Source organism: Chelonoidis abingdonii, chromosome 1, assembly GCF_003597395.2.
Source record: "Chelonoidis abingdonii isolate Lonesome George chromosome 1, CheloAbing_2.0, whole genome shotgun sequence".
Taxonomy (NCBI): Eukaryota; Metazoa; Chordata; order Testudines; family Testudinidae; genus Chelonoidis; species Chelonoidis abingdonii.
In genome coordinates, this window is record NC_133769.1 from 325,593,572 (window position 1) to 325,621,119 (window position 27,548).

General features: G+C 42.5%; 1 protein-coding gene across 1 annotated transcript in view; it reads left to right on the forward strand.

Moving 5' to 3' along the window:
• Window positions 1–1,006: 1,006 nt before the first annotated feature.
• Window positions 1,007–27,548, forward strand: part of HSPH1 (heat shock protein family H (Hsp110) member 1) — a 36,968-nt gene continuing 10,426 nt past the window's right edge. The window contains exons 1-11 of the mRNA XM_032795958.2: window positions 1,007–1,314; window positions 2,950–3,007; window positions 5,542–5,682; window positions 8,025–8,147; window positions 9,240–9,339; window positions 10,439–10,572; window positions 11,545–11,789; window positions 14,048–14,276; window positions 15,880–15,986; window positions 19,848–19,981; window positions 26,798–27,003. Coding sequence (XP_032651849.1) covers window positions 1,208–1,314; window positions 2,950–3,007; window positions 5,542–5,682; window positions 8,025–8,147; window positions 9,240–9,339; window positions 10,439–10,572; window positions 11,545–11,789; window positions 14,048–14,276; window positions 15,880–15,986; window positions 19,848–19,981; window positions 26,798–27,003 — 1,584 coding nt within the window. The 5' untranslated portion in view covers window positions 1,007–1,207. The remainder of the gene's footprint in view (window positions 1,315–2,949; window positions 3,008–5,541; window positions 5,683–8,024; window positions 8,148–9,239; window positions 9,340–10,438; window positions 10,573–11,544; window positions 11,790–14,047; window positions 14,277–15,879; window positions 15,987–19,847; window positions 19,982–26,797; window positions 27,004–27,548) is intronic.

Sequence of the window (27,548 nt, forward strand, 5' to 3'; positions counted from 1 at the left end):
AAAATGGGGAGAAAAAGTAAAATGAAGAATTAAATCAGTAAGGCCCAGATCCCAAAGATGTTTAGGGCCCTAACTTCTTAATGATCAGAGCCTAATTCTTTAAAGTTTTATTAATTTACAGCAAGCCTAATGCCCAAATCCCTACAAGTCATGCCTGGTCCCAGTTCTATAAAGAGACCCCCTCAGCTTGCCAGATTCCTGGGTAATTGAGGTGAGGTTTGTGGGGGTTTTTTTGAGGGGGGAGGGTGTCTTAAAAAAGAATTATTGGCCAGGCTACTTGTGCATCCCACTGCGCCAGCCCATCGCCTGCGGTGTTCTGCTCCCCACCCCCACATTTCAAAGAGATTGTTTAGGTGGCTAGTATAGAACAGGAGCGTCCATACGACAGTGGGAGATCCGGACTGCTTACTCCGGAGTAGCTAGCAGGAACAGCGCCAAGGCCCGAAACCCTAACTACGCTGTAATCCTGGCTGCCAGTTTCACCCTCCTGGGACTTCCCCTTCCCAGTACAACCCATCGCGACCACATGGGCACCAGTCACTAGCCCGCCCCGTCCTTCACCACCCAGCGCTAATCCGGACAAAGCGTGTCCCACCTAGGGCGCCCGGCTCAGCAGGGGCAGAGGCGAACACAGGCCGCCTAGCGAGAGCGCCAGGAGAGGGAGGAGGCCGGGGGCTAGTTGGGAGCAAGCTGGGGGCAGGGGGCGGCGCAGCAGACACAGGCCGAGCAGGACCCAGGCGCGCTACCCGGGCGGGTCTCTCTCGTGTCCGCGCGCAGACGCGGTATCCTGGAGCCCAGCTACGGGGGTCGCACTGACTCCGGGAGCCCATAGCCAGGAGCGCGGTGAAGAGGCTCCGCATGCGCCGTATTACCAGCCTCCTGTTCAGCCGGCTTCCTTCCAGTCTGACAGCCGCCGCCGGCGCAGAATCCGCGGCGTCCCGGGTCGCCATGAGAACGAAACACGTCACTGCGTTCCTCCGCCCGCCATTGGTTAGCATTGTTCGAGAAAGCCGGAGAAGGCGGAAGCGGAAGCCGCACGTGGAGCCGGCAAGGGGCTGCCGCAGTTTCTGGAAACTTCTCCTCGCTGTCATATTTAAAGCGGCGGCGCCAGCTCCCCCGCCCGCGGCCAGAGGCAGCGACACAGCGCCAGAGCTAGCGCTCTGCGGCGGAGCCGTCCGGGGAGAGGCTCGCGCGGGCGGGCGGGACCATGTCCGTGGTGGGGTTCGACCTGGGCTCGCAGAGCTGCTACATCGCGGTGGCCCGGGCCGGGGGTATCGAGACCGTCGCCAACGAGTTCAGCGACAGATGCACCCCGTGAGTGCGGGGGCTGCTCGGCTGAGACGGGGGGGCTGCCCGGGTGGGGTATCGTGGGACCGATGCTGCAGTTCCCGACCCTGGTGTAGTCCCGGGGTGGGGGGGAGTGAAGGCTGCTGCCGGGGCGGTGATGCTGAAGCGACTCGTGCCGCGAGGGGGGCACTCGCTGCGCCGCGAGTTGGAACTTGCTGGAAGCTGCCAGCGTAGCCTGCCCCCCGCGGCTGCGTTACTCTCGCGCCGCCTCAGCCCCGGGCGCCGGCCGGGGCGGGGGTCCCGCGCCTGTAAAACCCCGCCGCCGCTTGGCGTGAGGGGCAGGAGGTGCCCCTACAGGGAGCTGGGGTGCCCCGAGCCTCCTCGCGGTGGGGTCAGCGCCCTCTGCGCAAAGCTGCCCTGAAGGGCGCAGCCTTCCGGCCCCTGGAAGCGGGGCGTGGGTGTATCGTGACTGGGGCACGGCGCTGCCCTGACATGGACCCGTCAGGTGCGGGGATCGGAAGGCGGCGGTTGGAGAAGCGTGGGATAGAAACAGGTGTATGTAACGTGCACAGCTCTGTAATCTATAGAGGCTTCCCATTTAAAATCGGAACACTAATGTTGTATTGTGATCGGAAACGGAATAGACAACTTTCCGTCCTTCGCGAGGAGGGAGAGTGTTCACACAGCAAAGGCAAAGCAAATGCATTAACATTTGAAAGAACTGGATGTACACATTGAGAATGTAATTATAGCTAAATTAAAATACCTGTCATGCAATGTGTGTATGTTTAGCCACATTGTAGGATTAAAAAAGATTCTCACTATTAACTCTATCACACTGCAAGTATATTTATGCATATACTTTGGTAGTAGCTCTTGTTACCAGGAGGGCTCTTATGTGCATTTGGGACCAGTTATATTTGAATTAGAATTATTAATTTCCTGATGCATGGTTTAAGGTTTGCAGCCTTGCTTTAATGTAGTCTTTAGGCTTTAATTTCCTGTTGAACCGGGCTGAAGAAACTTTGTAGCTGTGGCATTGAAGATATGCAGTCTCTATTGTTCAAGCTCTTAGTACAGCAGGCTGTTAAACAACTTAAAGCTTTATTGCACATAAATTGCTTTCGTAATTGTTCAGCTTTACAATGAAGAAAATTCTAACCCACACTGAAACAATTACTCAGTGTTACATGTGAACTTGGAAGTTGAGCTATTCATAGGTTAGCCATACAAAAAAAAGATGATTTAAAAAAAAAATAGGGACACAAGCATCTGTTTCTTTTCATATAAATAACTTGGTTGAAGTTTTTTCTTGAAATTGTACAGAACAATTTATTCTTGGGCTAATACTAAGTACAGAAAGTTTCAACTCCAAAGCATATGTTGTAACTTTACAAAACATTCTTTGGAGCTGAAACTTTCTGTGTGTGTGCGTAAAAATAAAAACATACTTTTCTCTATGATATATTGCATGTGGCTTGGAGTAAGAAATCGCTGGGTTTTTTTTTAAATGTGTATTAGCATAGGCCACAAGAGTAGCAGAATGACTTGCTCAAACTCTCAAATTCTGTTTGCAGTAGCAATAAATAAAGCTGCTATAGCTCTTAGCAATATTGACAATAAAATAAAATACTGAATTAACAAGGCTCTCTGTCTTTTCAGATCAGTTGTATCATTTGGATCCAAAAACAGAGCTATTGGTGTTTCAGCTAAAAACCAGGTAGGTTGTCTTCTATGAAAGAGAATCCACCTACTAGTAAAATTAATAACATAAATCTGTTTGAAATAAGGGAACAAACAGAAAAGATAAAATTCTGTGATTTTTAATTGTCAGGTAGCATTTCAAAATCAAAGAACTGCATTATTCTGACAGTTTCATCTCCAGGTTTGCTGCTGAGGGTGCCATTGCTAGAACTCCAGGACTGTGTGCTGGGTTCATAATTTCAAGTTAGATGCCTGCCTTATTTGATCATTTTAAAAATAAAATCACCAGAACACACTCTTACTTAGGAAATTTCTTTGCATTAGAAATGCATCTTCACAAATTATGTAGAATGTGTATATAAGTTCTTAAACTGAACTGTGAGCTAAGAGCTTTGGCCTTTGCTTGAATGAACTACTCTGAAAAGAGTGTGTTAAATATTTTCTCTTATTCACTGCAGTAATACATTTTTTAAAAAGTTCTAAAACATTTATGTTTTTTTAAAATAACCATGTACAATGTTTAAAACTTCAGATATGAACATCTAAAAGCCATGTTTTGGGCTGATTATATCTAAAATAGGACTAGTGTACTGCAGTGCAGACCAAGCATGCTCCCTCTACTGGCCTATTCATATCTGTCAAGGGGCAAAGGTGCTGTGGTAGGTTTCCATGGAGAGCATCAACTGTGAAAGTCTTCCATTTAGATACAGGGAGATCTGATTGAAAATATACCAGTGATCATAAGATACACATACATTTGCAATTACAAGATTCAAAGACAGAGGCTAACAAAGTAATTTGCATAGACAGTTTTGCAGTTTTTCATTCATTCCTAGGAATGGAAATGTATTTTAATTAAAACAGATATTCACATAAAACATTCTGGAACAAATATTTCACTAGAGTTTTAACTTTGTGATTTTTTTATCAGGATTTGGAAGTTTTCTTTTGTACCACTGCTTTTATTTTTATTTCTTTAGACTAGATTTTCATGTCACTGATTCATATGTTAACATAATTCAATAAGTAATGAGCAAGTAAAGGGGTCTTCAGAGCATTTGTTGTCTTAAATAAATGGCTTGTATCTGGATTCTCAAGAGACTAATGTGCGGAGTGTTACTAAGAGATCATTCAATTAAAATGCAGCAGCGTTAGCTAAATTGAAAGCTAAGTAGTTCCTCTCTCAACTTACATTTGAGAACATGCATTCATAACAGACTTCTATTCTTGGACAGTTTGTGGCTTCATTCGCTTTTGGAATAGCTTCAGAAGGGTACTGCGTAATCACTTTTTCATGCTTTTTTGTTTTAACAGTTTGAAAACAAAATTTACCGTTTTTTTTCCATTTGACAAACACTTAAAAATTTTAGGTGAGTTGAGGATTTCAAAATACAAGTACATCTTATTAGTGAATAGGCTCTTTTCCTGACAACAGTGGAATTTTAGGTCATGTTGCCCATGCAAGCATGGGCAGTTCTTGGCCCATGACAATCTGGGCTTTGCATTTTCACTAACAAGGGAGCGTAACAGCCATTTGTTCAAGCAGGAGAACTACATACCTGAATTGTTCTGGGTTTTTAGCAAGTAATCATGGTTTTATATTTAACAGCAACTTAAATTTCAATTTTTGTGCATTCTCAATCAAATGCTAGACAGCTTTAGGAATAATTAATTACTTCATTCTGGTCTTTCACTGTTACTTGCTGTATGTTTTAGTGAGTTTTCAGAAGAATAACATGCTGTAGTAGCACTGTTTAAGTGTGGCATGCTAGCTGACTTGCTGCTGCTTAATTGTGGCCAAGACTGCAGGAATAGTCTCAAATATCCTACAATATTAATGGCATGTGATTACTTTTAAAAAAGTCTCTTCATTGGTACATACAGTTATCTTGATAACCTGAAAATTAAAGATTTCTTCTTAAACTCTAAATCAGTTCATTTAAAGTCACTGAAGTTAGTATGCAATGGGCAACAAGAGCAAAAAAATTACTTTTGCTATTTAAGTGCTTTCAACTTGAGTGACCATAGAGCTACACGTTAAATAGATGTCAAGTACCCTTCCTGGTGAGGTTTGTTGTAGTTAATTTTACGCTTCCAAGTCCCTTGTTTTCCTCTGTAGAGGTGACAGAACAAAACAAGTCTCCATCAATAGATTGATCTCTGGACTTACTGCCTTTTAGATTTGTTGGTATTTGCTGGGTGCTATAAGTCATCAGGAGTTGGTAGAGAACAAAAGATCTTTAACAAGATCAATAAAAAATAGTTCAAACTGTTACACAGACCAGGGTGTAGACTTTCTGTATTTTAACAGCTTGAGACTTAAACTGTAAACTCTGTAATGCAATGGTCATTCACCTCTTATGCCAGTATATTTCTGTATAAAACTACAGTCCTACATAATTTAATATTAGAGGAAAAAAGGTCATATGTCAAGTCTCTGACTAGTAAACCTGACTGGGTTAGGAACAGAGGCTAGCAATCTGATGCTGCCATGCTTTTACTAATATGCGGGTTAAGTGTGCATTCACGATACCTTTTTTTTTCTTGCAGCAAATCACTCATGCTAACAACACAGTATCTAACTTCAAGAGATTCCATGGCCGTGCATTTGATGATCCTTTTATTCAGAAGGAGAAAGAAAGCTTGAGTTATGATTTGGTTCCCATGAAAAACGGTGGAGTTGGAATAAAGGTAAGTGTCAATTTGCAATCTAGCTTTCCAGTTTCTATAGCTATGTTGGAAAGGGTTTGTTTTCTAGCACTTCATGAAAGTAAGGGATTTTAATTATCAATTCCCATAAAAGCTATTCTTCATCTCTGTACCAGAAGGGCTTTTGAACTGATGAATAGCTTTTTTTTTTAACTCCAGAGTAGAGTCAGGCTTTTGTTATAAATACTCCCTCAGACAAGCGCTTCCTTGGTGGCAGTCATGCACACAGGCTACACATTCTGGCAGAAAAACTATTAAAATAATTATAGGATTATATAATTCTTCACTGAAGTCAGGGAAATGCTGTTCTTAATTCCTCCTGTGCCTATGCATTGTGATAACCTGATTACATGGTGGCATACTGTTTCTCAATAAAGTTAATGCTATACACTTTGTTAGAACCTCTACTACTACTTGATAGAGACCCTAATGACACTTGCAATAAATGTACGTAAACTGTTCCTGCAACATCTATTGCAGACTAAAGCCTTGTCTCCAGTAGAAAGGATGCTATAGCTATGCCTCTCAGCCCTCCTTGTGGAGATGCAGTTTATACTGGCAAAAGATTTTTTGCTCGTATAGCATACACCATACCCCAATTAAAATAAGCTATATTGGCAAAAGGACCATTTTATTGGTTTGACTATCCCCATGTGGGCTTTTGCCAACACAGCTGTGTCAGCGAAGAGTGTTTTTGTTTCATTTTATTCCCCACACTCCTAACTGACATAGGTGTGCCAGCAAAACTTTGAAGTGTGCACCAGGCCTAACTAACAAAATAATAGTGAGACCTAGAGATGGGAACTTAGCATAGAAGAAGGTTGTCAGGTAAATACAGTGGTCATTATGCCAATGAGACTGTTTCAATATGTAATGTGTATCTAAGGCCATACGAAAAGAGTCATGATAGAGTTGATAGGGTATGTGATCATATAATTATGATAGGGGTATGTGATCATATAATTAAACTACACAAAGGATACACACAAGTGGTCTCTATCCACCTCCTAGATTGGACTTCTTTGCTGGTACATGGGAAGATAAAAACAGTATCCCATGGTTTTAAAGGAACAACTCAATCTGAAATCTAGTCAGTTTGAAAAGGACAAAAAATAGATTCATTTACTAAACCTGCCCCACAGCCAATTAGCGTGATTTTTGTAGTCACAATTGTTTTTTAAAAAAACCAAAACCAAAACCCTCTTCCTTGGTGCTCTGTGATAGATCCGCACAAACACGGGCAATGCACAAAATAAACCGAAGAGACTTTTTTTTCTTAATCTATAGTTATCTGAAGGGTGAGTTGTAACAATGGTAGATACTTCGGGTGTCTCTTAATGGGAGTGAGTTTAACTACTTTTCTTTAACACAATACCAAATTTTTCTAACTTGTATACAAGAGGGACAGTACTGTGACAGTCATTTTCAATTTTTTTCTCAACTTGTGTGGTGCTTTTTCTTGTCCATGGAGAAGAATGTTCTGAGAACAAAGCAGTAGGAGACTGGGATGTTGGGAGTCCACAAGAGGGTGTCTTACAAAGTGTTCTGCTTTACTATACTATAGAATAGATGACGAAAAGGCAAATACACAAAGGAAGGGAAATAGAGGTATTTTAAAACTGATTGATTTTACAGTAGTATTTCTTTCCGCTTGCAACCATTTCAGTTTACAAAGATGTCTGTAGGAAGGAAGCAATATGGGTAAAGACTTGTTTAACTTTGTTAATATTATTTGATTCCTGGATATAACTTGAACTATTGAAGTGCAGACTGTTCTGGCTACCAAAACAGATAACACAAATCTTAGGTTTTGAGCATAGTGATTTTTTGGGAAAATCTTTTATGAAATAGTCTAGAAGCTCTTAAGTAAATGGTTTTTAATACTGTTGTGAAGAACTCTTCCTAACTGAATGCTTCTTGGTAGATAATTTCTTACCTTTTCTGCAATGGTGAGCAATTTGAAAATCGCTGGCCACTTTTAACTTATTGGAATAGTGATTCATTACTGTGTGCTAGCCTCACTAATTGACACTTACAATTTACACCATTGTCTGAATTGCTGTAAGTCGTCTGCCAGTGATTTTTATCCAGGGGAATTCAATCATTTATCAATTACACTCAATGTGTAGAAACAATGACATTATCTGCAAACACTCAAGGGGCTGTGGGGGGGTGAATTCTCAACTATAACTGTATAACGAGCTGTGTGAGTGCATTAAGATTGGAGGTAAGGGTTGTTGGTCAGCAGAGCACCCAGAACTATTAAGTGGTACTTTGCTTTTCTGCAATTAAAATAAAATTGTTGTCCCCTTTTTGCTATACAGGTGATGTACATGGATGAGGAACATTTCTTCAGTGTGGAACAGATAACAGCTATGCTGTTGACTAAGTTGAAGGAGACTGCTGAGACTAACCTAAAAAAGCCAGTAACAGATTGTGTTATTTCTGTAAGTAATTCTGTTACCCTGGACCAATAGAGACATTAATCTCCCTATTTGTAATCGCTGAAGATTTCTAGTTTAAATAAAATTTAAGATGCGGTTCAGCTCAAGTGCTTGTATGCTCAGGGTAACGTTGTACATACCTGATTTAATGTTACCAGAACCACCTTCTAAATAGGAAAACCTGTATTCTATATATGAGCTTGTTATAAAGCAATGGAAGCTATGAACAGCCAATATTAAAATACAGATTTATTACTTCATATTAATATACTAACTTTAGGTTAAAGTAAAAGAGCTTTGAAAAGCATCGTAATTAAGAAAAAGACAATAGGGGGTGTAACATTGTGTTGCTCAGATACCGTGAAGATGAACAAGCAAAAATCCCTAGACAGAAATATTGAGTGCTCTGTCAAGCTACACAATATATCATGGAATTAAGTATTTATTTTAAGTGATCTGCCAGTTGGCACCACCGGGTCACTGGGAAAATTTCTTTGGTTCCAAGTATAGTAAAGAACTTAAACTCAAAATGTTTGGCAGTATGCTGCATCTAATGTTAATATCAAAGTAGCTTTGACTACTTGTTCCATTTCTTGTCAAAAATTAATTTAGGCTTGATTCATCTACATTATGCCTCTCCTCAAAATATTCTACTTCACTGATTTGGTCTTGCATGTGCTTTTAGGCCCCAGTTCAGCACAGTACCTAATCATTGGCTTCAGTGGGCTCAGTGGTTTGAGCATCGTCCTGCTAAACCCAGGGTTAAGTTCAGTCCTTGAGGGGGCCACCTAGGGATCTGGGGCAAAAATTAGTACTTGGTCCTGTTAGTGAAGGGAGGGAGCCTGACTCAGTGACCTTTCAAGGTCTCTTCCAGTTCTAGGAGGTAGGTCTATCTCCAACTATTTATTATTATACTAAGTACTATGCTGAATCAGGGTCTTAAGTAACTTTATTTTGGGCTAAAATCTTGCAGTTGCTAGACATAGTGGCAGATGCCTCCTTTTGGGGACGCAGAATAGGTAGTACTTCAAACAAACGTTTATATTGAAAGTCTGGCTTTCTAATGGTAATTCTGTTCCCATATGATTTCTTCAGGTTCCATCATTTTTCACTGATGCCGAAAGGAGGTCTGTCCTAGATGCTGCTCAGATTGTTGGCCTAAACTGTCTGAAACTGATGAATGACATGACAGCAGGTAAAGCAAAAGAAACATATTCCAGCAAGTGTATGTTTAGTGGCGGTCCATTTAGATAGTGTAACTTCAAACTAAGAATTGCTAAAAATAGACCAGTCACAAAAGCAGAGTAGGGTTACAACACTTGTGCCATTTTTTCTTAACCTATAAAACTTCTGTCGTGAGGTGCTGTAAAGGTGGTAAAAAGAGAAAGCTTTGCTTCCTAAGGTGACTTAATAGGAATGCAGCAGAACCTCAGTTACAAACACCTCCAAAGGGAAAGTTGTTCATAGATTTGAAATGTTTGAAACTCTGAGCAAAACACTATGGTGGTTCTTTCAGAAGTTGACAACTAAATAGTGACTTAATACAGCTTTGAAACTTTACTGTGCAAAAGAAAAATGTTTCCATTTAAATTAAGACTGTGAAAAGCAGCAAGCACAGAAGCAGTTTCCTTACCTTGTCAAATTTTTTTACATGTCCCTTTATTTTTTGAGTAGTTTAATGTTCAACACAGTACTGTACTGTATTTGCTCTTTTTGGTCTCTGCTGCTGCCTGTTTGCATGCTTCTGGTTCCAAATGTGGTGTGTGATTGACCAGTCAGTTTTTAACTCTGGTGTTTGTAACTCTGAGGTTCTACTGTACTGTACTTAACTTCTCCTGACCCACACACATGAGGATAGGAATTGCCCTAGCGGTATAGACCAGTGGTCCATCTAGTCCAGGATCCCGTCTCTTCAGAGGAATGTGCAAGAGGAATCATAGTGATAAATTGTTCAATAAGTTGCCTGTATGAGGAACGTTGTCATAATATTTGTCATCAGAATTTTTTTTTAAAGGATACCAAACCACTATCAGTGCAATTGTGGCTGTCAACGACCATATAAATATTTAATCTACTCTTGCTGATGTGCTCAGAGCTTAGAAAATTCCTTGGTAGATGTAATATGAAGTATTAGTGCTAGGAAGTACATATAGCAATGTATGTATGTAAACATTTTAGTTGGAACCTACCTTCTGTGACTATGCACCATTGCAAAAATGATAAACTGAATGACGCACTGAATGGAGATCCACTAGTGATTGTGCAGATAACATTTGATGCTTCTTGCTTTACAGTGGCTCTTAACTATGGAATTTATAAACAAGACCTTCCAGCTCCAGAAGAGAAGCCACGGATAGTGGTGTTTGTTGACATGGGACATTCTGCATTTCAAGTATCAGCCTGTGCTTTTAACAAGGGTAAACTAAAGGTAGTCAGCTGATAATCCATTTTTGTGTGTTACTCCATGGCCCATGCAAAGTTCAGTCAAGAAAAACGGGGAAAAAATTGTACCACTAAAATGTGCTTGAACTGAAATGATGACCAAACAGATCATGGCTGTACAACACCTTATATCTCTTCATATTGGTTAGCAGGTCTTGCTCTTGCTCTGGCATGCATCCGACAACATGGGTATTCACCTACGAATGCTCATGCTCTAATACTTCTGTTAGTCTGTAAGGTGCCACAGGACTCTTTGCTGCTTTTACAGATCCAGAGTAACATGGCTACCCTTCTGATACTTGCTCTAGACTGTGAATTAGGTTTTTTTTTGTTTTTTTTTTTTCAGGGATTCAAGTGACCTGAAAACTGTTCTAATATAAACACGTGAAATAGTTGTAACAGTACACTGAAACAGCTAAAGCAATTAAACCACTTGAACTTGCTGACCACATTTTAAAAAGAGAATCTTAGTGGCAGTATATGTAAAGACTACTAAAATATACAACTTACAGCTTCATTTTTTTGGAAGTATTTATTTAATGTGTGTAAAGTAATATGGTGGACACAAACATTAAGGATTTTAGCACCATTAATATGGGCTCCTTATACTATGTTGCAGTTACACTGAAGCTGTAAATTGACAGTCATTTGAGATTGTAATAAGCCATTTGAACCTATGGGTGGACTAAGGCCCTGATGACACTGGACTGTCACCCATTCTAGAAAGGCTGTTTTTTTTTTGTTTTTGTTTGTTTTTTGTTAAGACAAACTTCCAACTTACAGATGTACAGACTAACTTGTACTAATACCTTACTAAATCTTTAAACCTACACATTGGAAGAAATAAGCCTACGTGGTGGCATCTTTGTTTTAAAAAAGGCCTGCAGGCATAGGTGGAAGTTCAGTATAGTGTCTAATAGTCAAATGTAAAACTAAACTATTTTCCTCTTTCAAACAGGTGCTTGGCACAGCCTTTGATCCCTTCCTAGGGGGGAGAAACTTTGATGAAAAGTTAGTTGATCACTTTTGTGCAGAAATAAAAGCAAAGTATAAACTGGATCCGAAATCAACAATTCGAGCTCTTCTTCGTCTATATCAGGAGTGTGAGAAACTGAAGAAGCTAATGAGCTCTAACAGCACAGACATCCCACTTAACATTGAGTGCTTTATGAATGATAGAGATGTGGCTGGAAAGATGAACAGGTGAATAGGAGCTAAAGGAAAATGAGGGAACACTGTGTTTAAAGCAAATCCTCAGTGGATGGGATTCTTTGTTTCCACAGTCCTAAAAGAAAAGGTTCCCAAACTTGTTCGCGGCTTGTTCAGGGTAAACCTCTGGTGGGCCATGAGATGCTTTTTTTACCCTGAACAAGCCGTGAACCAAGTTTGGGAGCCCCTGATCTATACTAAGATGTTTATTAAACATGAATTATCTTTGAAACAGTGGCCAATTCTGGCCACTTATAAATCTAATCTTTGTTGTGAATACTTCCAGCTTTTTTGTGATGCTGGAATAGTTCAGACTTGATTACATAATGTATGTGATGTCCATATGAATGAAACAAATGTACAGTGTTGAACAATGATGTTGCAGTGCCTGTCTGTACTCCTAATCTGAAATGCCCTCATTTTTAGGTACAAGGCACTATGACCTTGGGTCTAGAAGTAAACCTGCTAGACTTAATACACAAAATACTTTGTGGTTTGAAGCAATTAATTTTGCTACACACGCAACATACCCAATACAAATCCATAAAAGTAAAGAAATAAAAAGTTAACCCACCTAATGAGCATAGCCTCTGCTACCATACACCACAATCGTAACTCAGTCTTCTGAGGAATGTCATCCTCCATCTTTCCTTTTAACTGTCCTTTATCAAACTGCTGTCTCCTAACACAGCCAACTACTACTCCAGATGTGAACAACTATTAATATTAGTGAAAAAAATAAATTGGTAAAGGTGCATGCAGGAGGGTGAAATGGGACAAGACTGCACTTGCAGTATGTGGTCTGTGGTGGATGGTAGTTGTCATGGTGAGGTACATACTTGTGTGTGGAAGATATGTATTAAGTGGCTTATTGTACTTCCTTGTTTCTGTGGGTTTGTGTCAGGAATGGTTCATGTCAGTCATGATATACAAACTTCATCATGAACCAGTTAGCTTCCTAGGATCCTTTTATAATATTTAATTAGGGATTTTTTAATTTTTTTTTACCTGTGGGGAGGGGTGTAAAAGTGCAGCTACTGCTGGAGAAAACTATCCATTTATGAGCCCTTTTCTGCTGTGGAATAAAATGGGACAGAAAAGTGTGTAGCTTCTGATGGATAAGATTCTATTTGCAAACTTTTTTCAACAACCAATTGTTTGTTTGCACAGCACACAAACTGTCCATTATAATGTGAAGAATAGCTAAAAATTACCCTAAATCCAACCTTTTTAAAAAAAAAAAAAAAAAAAGCTGCCTGTTACACCACATCTACTCAGGATTCACTTTTGTGCCAAGTTTTGTGTTTGAGAGCCCAAATTCAAAGGATTTCTATTAAAAAGAATCCAAAGGTGTAAAATCTCACACCGACTGGCTGCCTCCTTTCAGAGAAAACCATGGGTTTAAAGTGGGGTATAAATTCATCTAAGTGAGATGTTGTACATGCTTTGAATTCCTATTACTGGTTGAGAAACTGAAGCAATAATTAAAGTAACATGGTTGCCCTCTTCATCTGTAGAAACAGAAACTCACCACTTATACAGAAAGACATTTAACTTACAAACATGGGTTGACACTTTCAAAGCAGGGCAGGGAGGCTGGCTACACACGCTTAACTAAAACTAAATCCCCTTTGATCTCAGCCTTGGTGATAAATGGAGCTTTATTGCTTTATCTGCAAATACTGTAATGCACACCATGATAGAACTGGAGGGCAGAATATCACTATACAGGAGACTGGCTGACTGATTGTTATACAGACTGTTTTACTAATTTACATTCATTCCCAGTCATTACTGACCAAAAGTAACTATCTCAGGTGGATATTTGGTGTTTTTCCCCTAGAAACTAGAGGCACAAGAGCTCACAGCACAAAAATCACCAACACTGTTTGCACCTTTATCTGTAGCTTCTGCAGAAAGGCTGATGGGCATAGAGGCAGAATATCCTTAAGAAGGGATCTCTTCAGGTACTGGTGCATATATTTGAGCTGTGTTGACAGAAATGTGGGAAAACTTGCATGGTATCTATTCATAGTGTTGCTAGACTCTGTGGACATCACTTGAGTTTGGCACATTTGCAAACACTAAATTCACTAACTCTAAAAACACTAAACAGCTTTAAAATCTTTTCATGGTGGCTTAGTTTATAAAGCCTTTTTGCTGAAACATGCAGTTTTAAACAGTTCCTAACAAAAAGTGATAAAGCAAAACTCCAGAGTTTTTAACTATGGCTTTTTGTCTGATTTTCCTAGATCCCAGTTTGAAGAATTATGTGCTGACCTTCTACAAAGGATAGATGTGCCCTTGCATTCATTAATGGAACAAACTCAGCTTAAAGTGGAAGATGTGAATGCTGTGGAGATTGTTGGTGGAGCTACACGCATTCCAGCTGTTAAAGAGAAGATTGCAAAGTTCTTTGGCAAAGATGTCAGCACAACACTGAATGCGGACGAAGCTGTTGCAAGAGGCTGTGCTCTACAGGTACAGTATTCACAGTACCACTTACGTCTTCTGCGGGTACTTCCTTTCGAGAACTGACCATATAGTTATAGCAGATGGCAAAAGTGGCACTCTTAAAGCAGGCAATGGAACATATACATTGTGCTGAAACAGTGACATGCTTGAAAAGCTCTGTCACTTTAATTGTACATACTTACTGATTTAACTAAACTGCAGCTAGTCACTGTATGTTATCTGGTTTAAGCCTGTAGAGCCATTGCCATTTTTTTTCTCAGACTTCCAAACCTCTTGTCTTATACCTTATTCGCGCTCTCTCTCTCTCCCCACTTCACCTCTCTCCAGTCAGTCTTGTTGGTGCTGCTGAAAAGGCTCAGGTTGTGCTTCATTCGAAGCCTTCCTGGCAGGTGCAGACTGGGTGAGGGACCAGTCCAGACAAAAAGTAATCAGCAAAAAGACAATAGGCCTTTGTAGGGAGTTCAGGGTATTCTCTGCTATGCTGTTTTAGAAAACATTTACCATTAGGTGCATTCTAGAGGCAAAACAATCCACTCTTAAGAAATTTAGGAGAATCACCCGTGGCACAAATGATTTAGCATTATCCATCAAAGGCTGTAAAAGCTTCCTTTGTTACCTGATGTATTCAGATGGCTTCTGTGTACTACCATTGAACATACAAATACGTACATTTGTGTGTATCATTTTCTGGTATTGGACTTAATATTACATTTTGCTATTAACTTAAAATGTCTCATTTCCGCAATCCATATTTACTTGACTTTGAAAGTAGATTTTCTCTTACAGTATGCCTACACTGCAAGTGAAGGTGTGAAGTAGCAAAGGTAGGCGTACCCATGCTACCTTTAATCTGTTAAAGGTGCTAGCTGGTAGTGAAGATGTGGTGGCCTGGGCTTGCAGCCCAAGTATATGCTCGGGGTCCCTGACAGGTTTGTACCTGGGCAGTTGGCCTGAGTGGGATGTGACTACCTGTGCTACACAGTCACGTGCAGTGTACGCATACCCTGAAAGTAAATTGCGTTTGCTCTGAACCTTTTTCCTTCTGTACCTCTGTCACCCTTTTTTTCCTTTCATTCCTTGTTTTGTGTTCTATTCCTGTCTTCCTCCTCACTAACCATAGCCATTGAACATCCATTGACTACTCCCGTAAGCACAGAGCAAGCAACAGTGGTAATGGGCTTAACCCCCTTCACTGCTGGACATGCACAGCACACTCACATGGCATTCTGTGTAATGCTGTTACTCCTTTGGAACATAACAGGTGCATCCCCTGAGAACTGTAATGTTAAGCAACAAGAAAAATGTAGTTTCATCTGTGTTAGAACTAAGATAAAAGTAATTTTGGTTGGTTTAGGGATAACTAGCAGTTTTGCTACAGTGCAAGGGATAAACTGAAGATCCCTTGTACCTAAAGAATGTACACCTTTTTGTGAGCATAATTCCTTCACAGCAGGGTTTCACTTAAGCATTTAATTTACTAGATCTGTTTTGGTACAGTCAATAAAGTAGAGGACTCTTTTTGTAATAATTATTGAAAAAGTTTAATGTATTTTAAGGCATAACATTCAGGCACATAGCCAATCGTAACAGCTGTTTGTTTGTCTTTTAGTGTGCAATTCTTTCTCCAGCATTTAAAGTGAGAGAATTCTCTGTCACGGATGCAGTTCCATTCCCAATATCTCTGATGTGGAACACAGAAGCCGATGACACTGAAGGGTAGGTAGCTTAAAGTATTGTTCCCATTTGGACTTCGGTTTTACACAATATAAGGATAAAGTTCATCTGTGTATCTTTCTTGAAGGGTCAGTGCTAAATAATCTAACAATTTATAGGTCCGTTGAGCTGTGCTGTTTATAGCTTTGGTAGTGGTTCTGTCATAACAATACTTTTATCTCACAAGAGAAACTGAATGCTGTATTAATCCCCACCAAAAGTAAGACTAGTGGCTTGTAAATCAGACTCAGAATTAACCTCCTTAGTCAGTGAGCTGTACTGATTGAGATAAAGTGGCCACCTGTATACAGGGCCCAATTTGACTTGCATGTTTAAGAAGATGTAAACATACAGAAGTAAACTTATTGGATAATAAATACAGAAATGAGAGGTTAATCAAGAACTATGTAAATGTTAATACATACGTTCAAAACATTTTCTACCGTTCCAATTCCTTTCAAAGGTGGGCTGTTTTGTGGGCATTTTTCCAGCTGAAAATATTCCTAATAGCTTGATAAAACGAACTGTTTTATAGAAGATTTTTCTTTGACTAATTAAACATATGGATATAAGAATATGCTCAGTAACTGGTTTAAAAAAATTGTAGCAAGATGTGCTGCTAAGACATATTTAAAAAAACAAACTTTAGTGTTTCATAATAATCTGTAAAGAATTTTGTTGTCTTTTATAATTCTTACTTCTTGCCCATTGAAGTAGAATGAACACTTTCCTATTTTCTGTTAAATGTACCACATGCGGTTTGCAGCAGTCCTGTATATACACCTCAGTCTCTACGCCAGTTCTCCTTGCCCAAGGTGGTAAAGTCTATCCTTGCCCTAAGTTCCACCTAGTTCAGCCTTGAATGTCTTGTCCATCTGTGTTTTCTCATAAGATGCAGCTGTACAGATCTTATTTGTTCTTCTTCGAGTGATTGCTCATATCCATTCCAGTAGGGGTACGCACCGCGCGTGCACGTTCGTCGGAAGACTTTTACCCTAGCAACTCCAGCGGGCAGGCAGGTCGCCCCCTAGAGTGGCACTGCCATGGCTGGTAATATATACCCCTGCTAGCCTGTCCGCTCCTCAGTTCCTTCTTACTGCCGTGTCGGTCGTTGGAACTGTGGAGCGCGGCATAGCTGACCGCCACGTCCCTAGCTTCTCTTCTTTCATCGTTCTAGTTCTAGTGTGATCCAGGTTCGCTGTGTTTTGGTTTTTATCGACAACACAATGGCGGTATACTATGTGAACAAGCAGGGCGGAATGAGATCTTCTCTTCTGTGTCGGGAGGCCATGATGTTGTGGGACTTTTGCATAGCCCACTCGGTTCACCTCGTCGCTTCCTTTCTCCCCGGGGCTCGAAATACCCTGGCGGATCGTCTCAGTCAATCCTTCTGCTCCCACGAATGGTCCCTTCGCCCGGACGTCGCCCTTACGCTTTTCCGAAGGTGGGAGCATCCCCACATGGACCTCTTTGCATCCCGCAGGAACAGGAAGTGCCCGATGTTCTGCTCTTTCCAGGGTTGCGAGCCGGGCTCAGTGGCAGATGCCTTTCTGATTCCGTGGGTGACGCACCTCTTCTATGCGTTCCCTCCGTTCCCATTGATCCACAAGGTCCTTCTGAAGGTGCGCAGGGACAGGGCCCGCTTGATTCTGATCGCTCCGGCATGGCCCCGTCACCCGCATTGGTGCTCTCTGCTGCTGGACCTGTCGGTAGCGGACCCTGTAACCCTGCCCTTTACCTGGTACTGATTACGCAGGACCACGGCCGGCTTTGTCACCCGGACCTCCAGTCGCTGCACCTCTCAGCGTGGCTCCTGCGTGGCTGACTAGTCCGAGTTACATTGCTCTTCCCCAGTGAGGCAGGTACTTCTGGAAGTAGGAAGCCGTCTACGAGGACGACATAACGTAGCCAAATGGAAACGTTTTACGTGCTGGTGCGCGGAGAAGCGCTTCCACCCCACCGATGTTTCCATCCCAGTCGCCTAGATTACCTTTGGTCGCTCAAGCAACAGGCCTGGCGGTATCCTCTTCTCCGGGTTCACTTAGCGGCCATCTCCACCTTCCCCCAGGGAGGATGGCCGCTCGGTCTTCTCACACCCGATGGTGACTAGATTGCTTAAGGGCTGGAGTGCCTTTACCCCCAGGTCCGCCACCCAGCCCCCTCGTGGGATCTCAGCCTAGTGTTGTCCTGTCTTATGCCCCCCCCCCCCCCCCCCCCGTTTGAGCCGCTGGCTACGTGTTCCCTCCTCTACTTGTCCTGAGAAGACAGCATTCCTGGTGGCCATGTCACTTCCGTTAGGCGCGTGTCAGAACTGTGCACCCTCGTGGTGGACCCCCTGTATACGGTGTTCCATCGGGACAGAAGGTGCAACTGAAGCCGCGCACCCCGCATTTCTTCCCAAGGTTGTCTCGGCCTTTCATGTCAACCAGGACTTATTCCTGCCCGTCTTTTTCCCGAAACCGCATTCGTCTCGCAGGGAGCAACAGTTACACTCCTAGACGTGTGTAGGGCGCTCGCCTTTATATAGAGCGAACCAAACCGTTTCCGTAAGTCCACCAGTTCTTTGTCGCCGTAGCTGAGCGAGTTAAGGGGTTGCCAGTCTCCTCGCAGAGGATCTCTTTGTGCCGGTGACATCCTGTATACGGACGTGTTACGACCTGGCCCGTCTCCCTTTGGGACAATTGTAACTGCGCACTCTACTAGAGCCCAGGCAATCGTCGACGCGCGCTTCCTCTGCACGAGTTACCAGTCCAGGACAATCTGCAAGGCAGCGACCTGGCCCTCTGTGCACACCTTTGCTACCCATACGCCCTAGGTCGCAGCAGTCCAGGATGATGCAGCCTTCGGCTCTGCTGTGTTGTGCACTGTGACGCTCTCACTCCGAGCCCCCACCGCCTAGGTAAGCTTGGGAATCACCTACTGGAATGGATATGAGCAATCACTCGAAGAAGAAAACACGGTTAACTCACCTTTGTAACTGTGTTCTTCGAGAGTGTTGCTCATATCCATTCCACCCCGCTCTCTTTCACCCACTGTCAGAGTGTCGCTGGCAAGAAGGAACTGAGGACGGGACGGGCCAGCAGGGGTATATATTACCCGCCATGGCGGCGCCACTCTAGGGGGCGACCTGCCGGCCCGCTGGAGTTGCAAGGGTAAAAGTCTTCCGACGAACGTGCACGTGCGGCGCGTACCCCTACTGGAATGGATATGAGCAACACATCTCGAAGAACAACAGTTACAAAGGTGAGTAACCATGTTTTCTGTTGCAGACTGAACCTCTGAAGGCAAACTGTATTCCCATTTTCAGCTATCTTGTTTTCTGTGGCTCAGTTGTGAGGCAGTTAATCTCCCACCTAACCAGGTTTCCAAGACTGGAATTCAACAAAAGATTTGTTGGGTAGGGTGTTAAATTAAATTTTCTGGAGATTGGAAGTAAGCAGACTCAGAAAGCCCAGAACACAGGAGAATCCTGGATGAATAGTTGTCAGCTTCCTTTCAGAGCAAGGGAGGAAAAATAATGTCTCTGCTCTGTTGACTGAGCCACAAAGCAAATCAGTTGGTAACCAGGAACATAGCCTTTGAGATTCAAAAAGGCATTAGAGAAGTGCAATCTGTTCCCAAATCCTATTCAAACATGACTGAACTGTCTTGCATAACAGGCCCTAAAATAGCTGAAATGTGTAATCACATTATCAACTTAGAATATAGGTCTTTGTGTAATGTCTGATAGCAAAGATTCTTTCCCAGGAATAACTTTCTCAGGACTATTTATGTTAAAAGATCCAGCATTTCTCAATGGGAAAATCCCAGCTGTTTTAGCACGTGTACCGTTCTAAAGTACTTTTTGCTTGATCCCAACTGTAGGGTTCATGAAGTATTCAGCAGAAATCATGCAGCACCTTTCTCCAAAGTTCTCACCTTCTACAGAAAAGGTCCATTTGAGCTAGAAGCTTTCTATTCTGATCCTAATGGTGTCCCATATCCCGAGACAAAGATTGGTAAGTGATTGTCCTCGTGAATGTGGCACTTTGCCATCTTTCAATCTCTTGGTATAACTTTCATTACTTTCACTGGAATTGTGTAATGTTAAGCCACCTCATTCTGTTTTGATAGAGCTGTAACACATTGATTTATGTATATGTTTTCATGTTTCCAGCCCCATTTACATTTGAACTGTATTTGTGTTTAGTCTAGCCCCTGGTAGACACTTCCATGTCACAAGCTAAAAAGAGGCTGCCAGTTATGTCAAGTTCCTTGATTGGAATGAAACCATTATAAGTGCAAGGGATTTCTTAACACTTTTTAAAAAAAAAAACAACAAAAAAAACTAGTTTTCCACCTTGCACCACCACCATCTTAATTTTAAAGTATCCTTAAACCCATCCCCTATGTACAAAAAACTTAAGTTTTGATTCTTCCACTGGAAGTGAAACAATAATCCACCTTTGGAAACTTTTTCCATTGCTTTACTGTTGTAGGGATTCCCTTAATATTTAATCAGAAAATTGTATTGCATTTTATTAACCTGTGCTAGTTCTTGTCTCCTTGATTACTGAGAATTGGGGCTCATAATCTTTACATGCTTGTATATAATAGTCTTCTATTTCTTTTTTTTTCTGAGATGGAACATTCATAGTTGTGACAGTTACAAAGACATTGTGGGGTTCATGTTTGTCTACAGTAATTTATAGCATATGTACAGTTTTACAAGTAAAAAGATTAACTTCAACCCTGAAAACTTTACCTGGACTTTGAAAGTCAGTTTGGTGCTGGTTCACACAATCAAGCTAGTTTCTTCATTCAGAATTGAGTTAGTAGCTGTGACATGTGAGCCAGAAGAGAATGCAAGTCATACTCCTATAGCTGTATTCGTTTTGCAAGACAAAGTAAAATTTAGAACTGACTTCAGTCAGTAAAGTAATCAGACATAACTCAGGGTATGTCTACACTACGGGATTATTCTGATTTTACAGAAACAGTTTTTAAAACAGATTGTATAAAGTCGAGTGCACGCGGCCACACTGAGCACATTAATTCAACGGTGTGCATCCATGTACCGAGGCTAGTGTCGATTTTCCAGAGCGTTGCACTGTGGGTAGCTATCTCATAACTATCCTATAGTTCCCGCAGTCTTCCCCTCCCCTTGGAATTCTGGGTTGAGATCCCAGTGCCTGATGGGGCAAAAAACATTGTTGCGGGTGGTTCTGGGTACAGCCTCACTCCTCCTTCCGTGAAAGCAGCAGACAACCATTTCGCACCTTTTTTCCTGAGTGAAATGTGCAAATGCCATAGCACAGCGAGCATGGACCCTGCTCAGCTCAAGACAGCAATCATGGATGTTGTAAACACCTTGTGCATTATCGTGCAGTCTGTGCTGAACCAGGACCTGCAAAACCAGGCGAGGAGGAGGTGGCTACGGCAGCGCGGCGACGAAAGAGAGGACATGGACACAATTCTCTCAAACCGCAGACCCCTGTGCTTTGGAGATCCTGACGGTAATGGAGCAGGTTCTAGCCATGGAACGCCAATTTTGGACCCAGGAAACAAGCACAGACTGGTGGGACCACATAGTTTTGCAGGTTTGGGATGATTCCCAGTGGCTGCGAAACTTTCGCATGCCTAAGGGCACTTTCATGGAACTTTGACTTGCTTTCCGCTGCCCTGAAACGCCAGAATACCAAGATGAGAGCAGCCCTCACAGTTGAGAAGCGAGTGGCAATAGCCCTCTGGAAGCTTGCAATGCCAGACAGCTACTGGGTCAGTCGGAAATCAGTTTGGAGTGGGCAAATCTACTGTGGGGGCTGCTGTGATGCAAGTAGCCAAAGCAATCGTTAAGCTGCTGCTGTGAAAGGTAGTGGCTCTGGGAAATGTGCAGGTCATAGTGGATGGCTTTGCTGCAATGGGATTCCCTAACTGTGATGGGGCGATAGATGGAACCCATATCTCTATCTTGGCACCGGAGCACCAGGGCAACCAGTACATAAACCGCAAGGGGTACTTTTTCCGTGGTGCTGCAAGCACTGGTGGATCAGATGGGACGTTTCACCAACATCCACGTGGGATGGCCGGGAAGGGTTCATGACGCTCGCGTCTTCAGGAACACTACTCTGTTAACGACTAGCCAAGCAAAGGGAATATTACTTCCAGACAGAAAATAACAGTTGGGGATGTTGAACATCCTGTAGCTATATCGGGGGACCAGCCTACCCCATTGCATGCATGTCATGAAGCCATACACAGCAGCCTAGGACATTAGCAAGAGTTGTTCCAATCACAGGAACCTGAGCAAGTTTCCGAATGGTGTAGAATGGGCGTATTGCCGTATAAGATGCTCTGGCGTACACATTATGTCTTGCATCCAGACGACTCAGCCAAACCAATAAGTCCCCCTTTGATATTGCCTTACTTGCTGTGTGACTCCCACAATCTCATGTGCAGAAGTAAGGGGGGAGACCTTTATGGCAGGGTGGAGGCTGAGGGCATCACCTGCTGTGATTACGCACAGCCAACACCAGAGCAGAAATTAGAAGAGACACAACAGCATGCACATTAGAGAAGCTTTGAAAAAATGACGTTATCATTCATGGGCACAGGGTACGATGTGAACTGCTGATGATTTAGTTTCCCCTTGCATGAGACCACCCTCTCCCCTTGATTTGGATCATTCCCCTTTAGCGAGCCCCCCCTGCCTTCCAGATTACAGCTGCTTAAGGTAGTCACTCTCGTTGAATAAGTCTATCTTAATTAATTAATAAAAAAAAGGAGAGAACTGACAAGGCCTACCCGGGTGTGGTTGGGAAGGAGGAAAGGAGGGAGGAAAAGGCCACTTAAAAAAATTTCAAAATGACGCCTTTTGTCTTGGCTGTCCACAGGGGTGGAGTGGCGGTGCACAGATCCTCCCCCCGCATTCTTACACATCTGAATAAGGAGGTATGGAACAAGTGAGGGTGCGTTACACAGGGCTGCAGCAGCATCTCTGTGATCCTGCTGCTGTTCCTGAAGCTCACACAGATTGCTTGGAGCCGTCAGTTTGATCACGCGCCGCCCGGCATTTCATGCCCTCCTCTGGATCTTCCTGCTTGCCACCTCATCCTTGAGCGTCCTCCTGTCCTCATGTTCACTGGTCGCTTCCCTGTAATTTGATACCACGCTCCTTCCACTCATTCAGATAGCTCTTTCATTGCGGTCCATTTCATGATTTACGAGAACATTTCGTCTCGCGTCTCTCTTTTCTGCTGCCTTATCTGAGATAGCCTTCAGGTGGAGTTAGGAGGGTGAAAGATATGTAGCGCATCAGGGAGGGAAAAAAAGGGAGAGAAGTAAGTTTAAAAAGAATACATTTACAGACAATGCTATCTACTCTTTCACGTGACGACACTATTACTTAATAGCCACAGGTGATTTTACTACAACGTCGCTTTTGCATCTTGAATATTGAGTGCCTGCAGCTCTGGTGTTAGATTCACAGATACAGGTCTTAGGCAGCAGAAATTCAGCTTGCCATGGCGGCCATAGGTAACCATTTGTTCTTTTGTCTCTGCCAGCCTTCATATACAAGGCCTCCTTCCCAAATACCAAGCACGCCTTGTTCAGTGCTGCTTCTTCCTGTTAACAATCCAGCAGCAGAAACCGACCACGCCCCGTGCTGCTAGGCTGATGCGGGCCAAAAAAAAAAACAAACGCCCCAGCAGAAAGTAGGTGAAGATTAAAACCAAAAAAAGAAAAGTTTACAATCGCTTATACCCTCATCCCACCAACGTGGCTGGTATACATGGAAGAATCACTGCTAGCAACACGGAAAAGCTCAGCATCAATCACCCTCCCCTTGGCTGCTGAGGAAGGATTTCTCTTAAGAACAGGCAAACAGACCCAGCCAGGAAGCATCTCTGATCCTCTTAATTAATTCCGAATATTCACCCGGTAACCAATGAACGATTCACTCTCATGAAGAACACAGTGAAGATAAAGGAACCATGTTCTTGAATGTTAGCAAACCCGGGACCGTTGACTAGGCTTTGTACATGCAATAGTCTAGAATACTCTGCTCATGCATGAGCCGTAGTGTGCAGATAAGCTGTACCTATCCGATTAGGTAGACGGTTAATGATAGGGACCCTTCCAACTGCCTAGCAAACTTCTGCCATAGCTTTCTATCGTGGAGACTAGTCTGAGAAAGTCTTCAATGAATTTTTATTTCTTCTGTTCCACAACACTGGGACGCTCCATCCCTCAGAACATTTTCAACGACTCTTCAAATAACTTTGTAACATGACTATGAAGCGCTCAAGTTCTATGGAGGCAAAACTAAATCTTACGCTGCTATTATAAACGATGTATATCCATAATATTTAACAAGGTACTACACAGAAATCCCGGTCCCCTTCATGGCCTCTTGTGCCGTGCGGGCATTTGAGCTCGGGAGGCCGCGAGCCGTCCAATTCCATGGCAGGCACCGTGAGAAGCTCCTGGCTGTTGGGCCAAGAGACGGAAGTTGACACACTTACACTTTTGTGCTGCCTCTCTCCTGCAGCTCGTCCTCCTCTTCCCTCCTCCTCTTCTCCCTGTTCCGCAGAATCTCACCATGCGCTGGCTTTACCACCCTAGCCTTGCTGCGCACTCAGCGTAGACAGCCCGCGTCACTGTTCTTCAACCTGCCGTGGACCATTCGTTCTCTCTTCTGGTCTCTTCTCTGGCTCAGCTACTTGTCCTCGAGCTCGACCTCTCTCTCAACGTAGGCACCCTGTACGCTGGCTCCCTAGTGTGGCCTCTCTGCATCATGGCCTTGGAAATTTTTTCAAATTTTTTTTCACTTTGTCTTTTGGAATAGAGTTCTGTTAGCACGGAATCCTCTCCCCATATAGCGATCAGATCCAGTACTTCCTGTGCGGTCCATGCTGGAGCTCTTTTTCGATTCTCAGGAGACTGATGAGCTCTGCGTGGTGACCTGTGCTGGTGAGCGCTCCACGCTGGCCAAACAGGAAATGAGATTCAAAAGTTCGCGGGGCTTTTCCTGTTTACCTGGCCAGCGTATCTGAGTTCAGATGGCTTTCCAGAGTGGTCACAATGGTGCACTATGGGATACTGCCTGGAGGCCAATACCGTCGATTTGCGGCCACACTAACCCTAATCCGACATGGCAATACCGATTTCAATGCTACTCCTCTCATCGGGGAGGAGTACAAAAACTGGTTTAAAGAGCCCTTTATATTGATATAAAGGGCCTTGTTGTGTGGACGGGTGCAGGGTTAAATCGGTTTAAGGCTGCTGAATTTGGTTTAAACGCGTAGTGTAGACCAGGCCTCAGTACGCAAAGGGATCAGATCTTCTGACTAAGAGGACACTTGTATGTAATCACCTTCAGAGAAAAAACCTGCATTAACCTTTTCTTATGTCTTAATTTCCTAAATACATCTCAAAACACTATCTGAGCTTGCTCCAGTTTATCTGCTTTAACAAAAAAAAAAAGTATCTAAATCTGAATTCAAGTCTTCAATTGCCAGCTAGAAAAGTGAGTCTAAGGAAATCAATTTTTCAGCTTCACACATTTGAGTAATCTATAATCTAATATTTCCTGGTTACAATAGCATTTTATTGACTGGCAATTAATCATGCACCATAATTTCCTATCATCTCGCTGTGGCTGTGGCAGAGACTCCATCTCCAATCTACATCTTCATGCAACTCAAACCATGCAACCTGGAACTTTTGAATATGGATATTTCCTGGTTTTAGTTCAGTGACAGAGGAAAGTTAATAAACATTGAACTAAAACTAGGAAATATCCATATTCAAAAGTTCCAGGTTGCATGGTTTGAGTTGAATGAACCAGAGCTGTAGGGGGAAGCTGGCACAGCAGCAATTGGCTCTAGCTAATATATTTCTCAGTTTCACTACCCTTTGAAGTTCCTTGTGTGAGTAGTAAAAGACCAACACATTCTGACACCTGGATCAAAGGATATTAATAGATAGCTGTTGCTGGTAAAGATTGTAAAAGCATGGAGGGGATCTGACTCTGTATTTTCAAAGAGTTGTTCTACACTGAACAGGAATTTATTAAAATGGCATAATCTGAATACACACAGGATCTGTTGACTCACTCATATCCATTTACTATAGTAACCTTTTAAATCTTGATGTTGCTTTTGAGCCAACGCAACCATGGGAGGGTGAGCTTTCTTCATTATTTTTATTTTACATTTCTATTACAGTTGTGACTGGAGATCAGTCTGGATTCAGAAAGTTTTCTTTTATTGCTCGTCTTCCCCTAAATTACTGGCTGGATTCTAATTCATTTTGTGTATCATCAATAGAATTATTTAAATTCAGTTGCAGGGCCACATGTATGACTACCCCTTCAAAGCTGGTTCAGAGATGTTGAGGGCCTAATCTGGCTTTTAGAATCTCTCATTGGTGGTGGTGCAGATGACCAAAGTGCCCAATTCTGACTCGGATTTTGGGCTGAGTTTGCAGGGCTGAAAGTTTGTGTATTTGGCATGTGGGGGAGAGAGACATTTTGTCTGTAGATTAAGTGCATTTGGTATGGAAATTGGGTGGGGGGGTGACTTAAACCCACACTGGAATATTCAGGTTTCTACATTCAGTCTCTGATCATCAGTTCTTCCTACCTCTCTCCACTGTTAGAATGACAGTTCTCTGCAACTTCCTCTGCCTGAGCTAGGCCTCACGTCTTGCATTCTCTTCTCCGTTAACTCCATCAAATGTATGGAAATATAGTTTTTGTGAAAGATGCTATATACCATACTAGAAAAATAGCTAAAATGACACAGACAAATTTGTATCCCCTTTGTTTTTAGGCCGATACGTTGTCCAAAATGTGGCAGCTCAGAAAGATGCAGAGAGGTCTAAAGTCAAAGTTAAAGTCCGTGTCAATACTCATGGCATTTTCAGTGTATCTACTGCCTCAATGGTAGAACAAGTTAAAGCTGAAGAGAATGAAGCTCTCAGTGTGGAGACTGAAGTCGTGATTGTGAACCAAAGGCCTCCAGAGAATTCAGTTGATGTAAGTTGGTCTGTTCTTGCACACAGTGTGCTTAACAAAATGCATTCTTTTATAATACTTGATGAATTACACCTTCTGCTAGGGAGACAAAGTAATTAAGTTTGGGGCAGGTTTCAGGAGAAACAAAACTTTTACAAGAAAGGGGGGCAGCTGAGTGCTGTCTCCTTGGAAAAGTGTGTCTGGAAGCAAGCTTATGTCCCATTATGGAAACAGTTTGACATTTTTAGTAGGAACTTAAAATTTAAGTATTCAGTCTGTACATTTAATTTAATATCTTTTGAGTCAAATAGCAGTAGCGATTTTTTGCTTGTAACTAACATTCAGGATTGTTAGTATATATCCCCAAATAGGGAAAACTTTAATGTATGACGATAATAACTGTAGCGTAATAAAGTTAGTTTTGATTACCTGCACGTAATCCTGCATTATTACTGAATGGCTTACTCATGGGTTATAATGGGGGAGGGGGAAGAATCCTGCATTGTTAGGATGACCTAGATGTCTTGATAAGTCTCTCATCTACACCTATGATTCCATGAATACAT